The 7,418-nt window shown below is 47.4% G+C and overlaps 1 protein-coding gene across 8 annotated transcripts in view; it reads left to right on the top strand.

Moving 5' to 3' along the window:
- Nucleotides 1–415: 415 nt before the first annotated feature.
- Nucleotides 416–7,418, top strand: part of MCM9 (minichromosome maintenance 9 homologous recombination repair factor) — a 73,983-nt gene continuing 66,980 nt past the window's right edge. For 3 of the 8 annotated variants that reach the window (XM_073337165.1, XM_073337164.1, XM_073337166.1), the window contains exons 1-2: nt 1,284–1,734; nt 2,243–2,559. In XM_073337165.1, the coding sequence (XP_073193266.1) occupies nt 1,733–1,734; nt 2,243–2,559 (319 nt within the window). In that variant the 5' untranslated portion in view covers nt 1,284–1,732. Of the gene's footprint in view, nt 427–1,282; nt 1,735–2,242; nt 2,560–7,418 lie in introns of those variants that run through there. The other 5 variants (XM_073337162.1, XM_073337163.1, XM_073337161.1 and 2 more) reach the window with 4 other exon arrangements.

Genomic DNA, 7,418 nt, shown 5'->3' with positions numbered 1-7,418 from the left:
ATCGGGGGCTTGCCCTGGCAGGGCTCAGCACCAGCTCACCCCGCGGCCCGGGGAACAGCCCAGGGCCACCCGAGAGGCCCAGCGCGGCTCCCCCTCCAGCTCCCCGGCTAGTAGCACAAACTGCGCCCTGGCAGAATCTCCTCTCTGGGCTGCAGCCTGTGCCTCTACCCCGGCCCCGCGGGCCGCTCCCGGGCTGGCTCTGCGCCGCCTGCTGGGGGAGGCTCTCTCCCTCTCACGCTGCTCCCAGGCACGTTTCCGGCTGGCTGGGCCCCTCTCGCCGGCAGCCGGCCCGGGCGGGGAGCGGAGGGGGCGGGACGGAGCCGCTTCTCCTGCCGGGTGAGGGTGGCCGCTCAGGGTCGCTGCCTCGGTGCAGCGCGGCGGCTGCCTGCGAGAGCCCGGCTCGGGAGGCGGCGGCGGCGGCGGCAGGTAACCCCGGGCGGGGTAGGAGAGCGAGCGGCCCGCGGGGGCAGGCGCTGGAGCAGGGGCCCTGGGCTCAGCCCCAGCGAGGGGCATTGCCCGCGCCGCAGGAGCGGCGGGGAGAAACTTTGCGGCTGGGAGTTCCCCGTTCCCCGGGGCTGGCCCGGCCCGGCGCCACGTGCCGCGCTCCGCGGCCCCAGCCCCCCGGGGGCCGGCGGGATTGGCTGCCCTGGCCCAGGGAGGTGGGGCTGCGAGGTTCCCGCGCCGCCGCCGTGTGCCCCCTGCCTGCGGCGGGGGAGACGCCCCTCAGGCCTCGCTGCGTCTTCGGCCCCTTTCCCTCACGTTTGTGTGTGCGCCCGTGCCCGCAATGCGCTGGGCGCTGCGCGGACACAAAGGCAGGCCTGCCCCCCCGGGGCGGGGGTAAGGCTGCCTCGCTGCTTCAGCCCCTTCTTTTCCATTTCCCTGGTGACGGTAGTCACAGCTGGACAGGCCTGAGCGGGCTGGGGCTCCTGACTCCCCGGTGATGGCACTTGGGGGTTGCGCACTTCGTAGCTTCTGTGGGCTGAGCTCATTGCACATACCAGCGGTTCCTTGTGTCTCTTCATTTCCCCCCTACAAGTTTCATGTGTGCCACCCTCCCATCCCCCGCTATGTCATGGACTCCCTGCACCCCTGCTTCACACACACACACCCCCTCTTTAGGACTCTGTATGCCCCCTATTTCATCTTCCCCATACCAGCATCCCCCATTCTTCCCCCCCTTACTAGGGTCTCTGTGTGCCCTCCATTCCCCCCCCCCATTTGCCCCTTCCCCATATGTCAGTGGCTCTTTGTGTGACCCCATTCCCTCTCATGGCAGGACCCTTCATTCCTCCTCCCATAGCAGGGTCTCTGTGTGCATTCTCTAGTCCCCCACCCACCCCCTATTCTGATTGGATGTGGCATTCAAAAGTTATCACTTTACACATTCACAGAGAAATGCCATCATGCTGAATGGAGGACCTCACTACACTCAGCCAATCAAAGAACATATTTATGTTACGTATGTTCTGTCCGTTAGGAAGTTTAGAAATAGGAATGTCACAGGAACCACAGACCACCTGGTCTTTATAAAAAAAAAAAAAGTTTTGATTAGTTGGTAGTTTGTTGGTTGCCCAAAAGTCATTTATACTTAAGCAAACAAAAACTCACTGATATTTGTTCCATTCACACTGACTCAAAGGAAAACATTCCAAATTCTAAACTTCATAGATGGTAAACTTGAGCAAGAGAAGATTCCTGCTTCTTTGCAAGTTGCTACTATAACAGGTTTATTATGTAATTATAGTTTATTATTTATATTTCAGTAGCACCCAGAATGTGTTGGGCATTATCTACAAATATAGGGAAGACAAATATAGTCGCAGCCCTGAGGAAGTCAATCCTGCAAACGTGCCCATGCTTGACTTTATGCATGTGAATAGTCCCATTGTAGTTAAATTTGTAAAAGGCCCTAGGACTAATGAGAGGCACTTAATAGAAATTGAAATAAATATCTTAAATTTTCATTGATGTCAATGAGAGTTTTCACTGAGTAAGGTGTGTGAACTAAGACTCTTAGCTAAAGATAATATGCATGATTGCCATATGGTATTTTTTATTCATAATTTTCCAAGCAAACTATCTTTATCCCAGTTTAACAATTTTTTGTCATGGCATATAATGTACTTAGTGTAAAATAGTTTACATTGTTCACTTGTGACCCTAACAAAAATATTCTTTAAAAAAAACCTGATTTTTAGTTTTTGAGATCTTTAATTAAGTTTTTTCCCTTTTACAATTATAGGTTCAATATGCTATTAAATGCTGACCAAGTAAACCTAACTGGACAAGTGTTTGAATCCTATGTTTTGGAACATCACAGGAATGACATCTTGCGTATCTTAAGGGAAAGAGATGATGAGGGACATTACCCAGTCGTTGTTGATGCCCTCACCCTTTTTGAGACCAACATGGAGATTGGAGAATATTTCAATGCATTTCCAAATGAAGTGCTCCCTATTTTTGATAATGCATTGCGCAGGGCAGCCATGACAGCTCTGCAGTCTGCTTCCCAGGCTCATGATTTTAGCATTAAGCAGAATCTTCATGCCAGAATATCAGGTGAGTCATTGAGGTGTGTAATTCCATGAGATGTTGTGGATTAATGTTTTATTAACAAAGGGTAGTATTCACCAGAGAATTGGGTGCTGCCTAACCCTGTAGGCACCTAAAGTTCCTAAAGACTGAGCAGTCCACTGGTTAGGGCTCAGAGACCCATGTTCCATTCTCTCTGCTTCCCATCAGGCAGAGTGGGGATTTGAACCTAGGTCCACACCTCCTGGGTGAGTGCCATAACCAATGGGCCAAAGATTATACGGGGCACCAGCACTACTTCCTCTTCCTCAGTTTTTCCTGAAAAAGGATGTAGGTGCCTAACTTCAGGAGACGGTTCCCAGCTGTGGATCCCAAACAGAGATGATGCCTCCTTCTGGCCAAGAGTTAAGCACCTAATTCCCTTTGAGGGGTGCCACTTAGGCCACACCCCTCTCCTCAGCATTTCCTATTGGTTAGCTTCGGCGGCTGCTTGAACAACTTGCTGGCTTTTGTGTATCCCATTCTTAGGGGCCTAACTCTCCCCATATATTATATAAGGAGCCTTGGCGCCTAATTCAGGGTTTTGAATTCCACTGGGCAGCAGAGCAATGTAACACTGAGCATTGCAGTGCCTTAATCTTCCTTGTTCATCCCACCTTAAAAGTTCCAGTGTACTCTATTTGCCAGGAACTAGTGCAGTGCCTGGTGGGAGAAATTACTGTCCTTTGTGTTTTTATTTTTGCAATTTTGATATGTAAGGAACAATAAGGAGTTTAAGTATATTAGAAACAAAAGAAATCCTAGCAATGAAAAGAGCCTCTATTAGATGCAGATGGCAAAATGGTTAATGATTCAGAAAAGGCAGATGTGTTCAATAAATATTTCTGTTCTGTATTTGAACAGAAGCAGGATGATGTGCTTTGTTCAAAGGAGAATGATAAATACTTTCCAGACTACTGGTAAGTATGGAGGATGTTAAACAACATCTACTAGGGATAAACATTTCTAAAAGAGCAGGCCTGGATAGCTTGCACCAAGAGACCTAAAAGAGCCGTCTGAGGAGATCTCTTGCCTGCTGATATTCATTTTTAATAGTTCTTGGAATACCAGGGAAATTCCAAAAGACTGGAATAGTGCTAATGTTGTGCCAATATTCAAAAAGCTTAAGTGGGATGACCTGGAGAATATAGGCTGGTTAGCCTGACAACAATCTGGGGGAAAATAATGGAAAAGCTGAAATGGGATATTGTTAAAAAATTAAAAGCTAGGAATATAATTAATGCCAGTTAACATGTTTTTATGGAAAATAAGTCTTGTCAAACAAACCTGATTTCATTCTTGGATGAGATTACTAGTTTGATAAAGGTAACTACATAGTTGTAATATACTTTATATTTCTGTAAGGTGATTGACTTAATACTTATGAAATTCTAATTAAAATTAGCACTATAAAATGTCAATAGAACACATATTAAATGATTATGAACTGGCTAATTGACATCTCAGTAGTTGTTAACAGGGAAACATCATCAAATGGTGTTGCTAGTGAGCTTCTGTAGGGATCAGTATGAGGCTTGACATGGTTTGAGATTTTCATCAGTGATCTGTAAGTAAATATAAAATCATTGCTGATTAAATTTGCAGATGGCACGAAGATTGACAGGATGGTGAATAATGGTGGGAATGGGTCAGTGCAGAGGGATCCGTATGCTGGGCCCATTCAAACAAAACACATTTTAATATAGCCAAAGGCAAAGTTACACATCTCAGAACAAGGAATGCAGGCCATAACAACAGCATGGGGGATTGTATCCTGGAAAGCAGTGACTCTGAAAAGGATTTACTGGACGTGCTCAACATGAGCTCCCAGTGTGATGCTATGGCAAAAAGGCCTAATGCAATCCTTGCATGTGTAAACAGAGAAGTAGCAAGTAGGAATCGGATGGTGATTTTTTACCTCCATATATGAAAATGGTGCAACTGATATTGGAATACTCTCTACAGTTCTGGTATCCACATTTTAAAAAGGATGTTGAAAAACTGGAGAAGGGTGTAGAAAAGAGCCACAAACATTATGTCAGGGCTGGAGAAAATGCCTAGCAGTGAGTAACTTAAAGAGTTCAGTCTGTTTAGTGTAGCTACAAGAAGCTTCAGAGATGACTTAATTATGGTGTATAAATTCCTTCATGGGGAGAAAACACTAGGTACTAAAGGGTTCTTTAACAGAGAAAGGAATAACAAGAATCAGTAGCTGGAAGTTGAAGCCAGACAAATTCAAATTGGAAATAAATTTTTAACAGTGAGGGTAATTAACCATTGGCGCAAACTACCAACGGAATTGGTGAATTCTCCGTCTCCTGATGTCTTCAGATCAAGAATGGACACCTTTCTGGAAGATATGCCTTAGCCAAACACAAGTTATGTTTTAGTCAAACACACGTTACTGCACTCAGTGCAGGGGTAATTGGAGAAAATGTAGTGTCCTGTAATCTACAGGAGGTCAGACTAGATGATCTAATAATCCCTTCTGGCCTTAAACTCTGTGAATCTATGAGAGTCAACAGAGAACTGCTGTTTGTCTAAGAAAAGCCGAAAATGTAGTCCTCATTAACAAAGCCAAAGAAACCCCCAACACAATTTGCAACAAACCAGTGCTGCTTCTATAAAGCCCTGCATGAGAGAACAGAAAGCTTTCACGAGATAAAAGGCTTGGTTACAATTAAAGGAGCATTATTTGAAATTCTCAAGACCAGTGCAGAGAAAGAAAGTTGTTATAATTACGGTTTTTTATTTGTGTTACAGTTATAATATTAAACTTGATTTAGGTAAAATTATATTAATACATATAAAATCTCTTGGAAAAAAATTACATTATTTGAACTACTGAATTATAAAGACAAATGTACTGTATCAAATAGAATATGGTCTACAACAGCTAGTAAGATGGAGGTGGGGATGGAAACTGAGGAACAGATGAGTATAATGATAATCTAAGGTCTTAATGTGTGGAGCTCATTTTAGGATCAGGGCTTAAACCAAAACTTGTGTATTTATTTGTAGTACTGGGACAGGCGAGTCTAGGCTGACCCATAATTAAAGGCCTGCCCCTTCAATTGAAAGTGAGGAACCAATAAGTCCTGGCTGAAATTTATTGCTGGGAACAACAAAGGAGAAAACAGAACAGGAGTGAGGATAAAGGTTGAAAATCAGGGTTTCAGAGGGGGCACCAAACAGAGAACCTGGAACAGCACTCTCCGCTACTGCTCCTCAAAGGTGTCTGAGGAGTCAATGGATGCTGCCCAGAGGAGCTGTGCCCAGAGGCATGAGCAGACAAGGGACTAGTAATATACCCTACAGTTGCAGAGCACCCTCCTGTCTAGTATTGTCCTCCTGGTATGATGGATGGCCATCTTGGCCAGTGCCAGGATGAAGTTGACAAGAAGGTCCCGCAACATTGTGGGACCACAGATGGGGTATGCAAACATCAGGGAGGTGCAGGGAAAAGTGCAACCAGAACCTCAGTAGGAGAGGAGGATGCAACCTGGTGCACTATGTGTTCTCTCGCCGCAGAAGGGACAGATATTTAGGGAGTCTGTGAACTGTGCCAGGTACATGCCCATGCTCATGGCTCCATGGAGGAGCTTGCAACTAATATCCCCAGTGGGTCATAGAACCAGAGTGAAGTACAGACTGGCCCACCAGAGTTCCTCTCCCTCTGCAGGCAGTAACAGGTCTCACCATTTGGTGAGAAGGTGAGACACAAGGGTGAGGAAGTGGATGGTTTGAAGAACGAGTGTGTACAGATGTTTTCTGGCATGTCTTGGAGGCAAACTGGCTAAATGTCATTCAGGCAACTCAGGCGGCCTGTTGGGGGTGACCGGGGAAGCTTGCAGTCCCGATGCTGAGTTGTGGAGGGCCAGGAGCAAAGAATGGGCGGGGAGCACCATCCCGCAGGACCTTCTTGAGGAAAGTGAGAGAAGCAAGAGGCAAGGCTGTCCTCGCCTACTGCAACAAATGACAGCAGACACACAGGGTGGGCAGCCCCACGTGCTGGCCACGCACCGCAAAGTCCACCCAGTCCTTCAGATAGTCCAGAAGGTCTCTGGTTCTGGTGTCACCAGCCAGGACTGTCCTCTGACACCAATCAAGACTCCATCCCCTGCACATTTATATGGGGGTTATGTAGCAGGGGGTCTGTGAGCAGGTCCTCCACCTCAGTGGCCACTATGGACCTGGTTGCTGACACTAGTTGCCAGGTCCTGAGGAGGTCCTGGTATAAGACTTGCAGCTCAGAGAGATCTCAGGGGAGAAAGGTGCATGCCCAAATAGAGCAGTAGATCCACACCCCACCGGACGACATGGTGCATGGGTGAAAGGGAGACTGCCTGTCACCTGTCCTCAACCATCAGACCAGAGCTCTTAACCCAGTTGTCTAAGGCAGAGGAGGCTGCTGAACAGATGGTTTGACAAGCCTCCACCCACAGCAGGTCTCTCAGGTCTTGGGTCACAAGGAGCACATTGTCAGCATACACCAAAAGGCCCACCCATAAGTCTGTCTCCCAAAGCATCAACCCCGTCATCCTGTTGCATAGGAGGCAGAGGAAGGGCTCAATAGTGATGGTATAGACCTGCTCAGACAGTGAGCAGCCCTGATTCACACCGCAACGAAAGGTGACAGGTTCAGTGAAGCCCCAGTTGAGCTTGACCAGACACTCCACAGAGGCCTACAGCACCTGTAGAAACCCCATGAAGTGGGGTCTGAAGCCAAACGCCAGCAGAGTACCTGTGAGATATCTGTGATCCATCCTGTCAAATGCCTTCTCTGGTCCAGGGACAGGAGGGTGAGTGACAGACCATCCCTGAGTGCTAGCTGGAGTAGGTCCCAG

The sequence above is a fragment of the Lepidochelys kempii genome, chromosome 3 (assembly GCF_965140265.1).
Source record: "Lepidochelys kempii isolate rLepKem1 chromosome 3, rLepKem1.hap2, whole genome shotgun sequence".
NCBI classification, from domain to species: Eukaryota; Metazoa; Chordata; order Testudines; family Cheloniidae; genus Lepidochelys; species Lepidochelys kempii.
The sequence above is the reverse complement of the archived record's forward strand: the minus strand, read 5'-3'. Positions and strand labels throughout refer to the sequence as shown.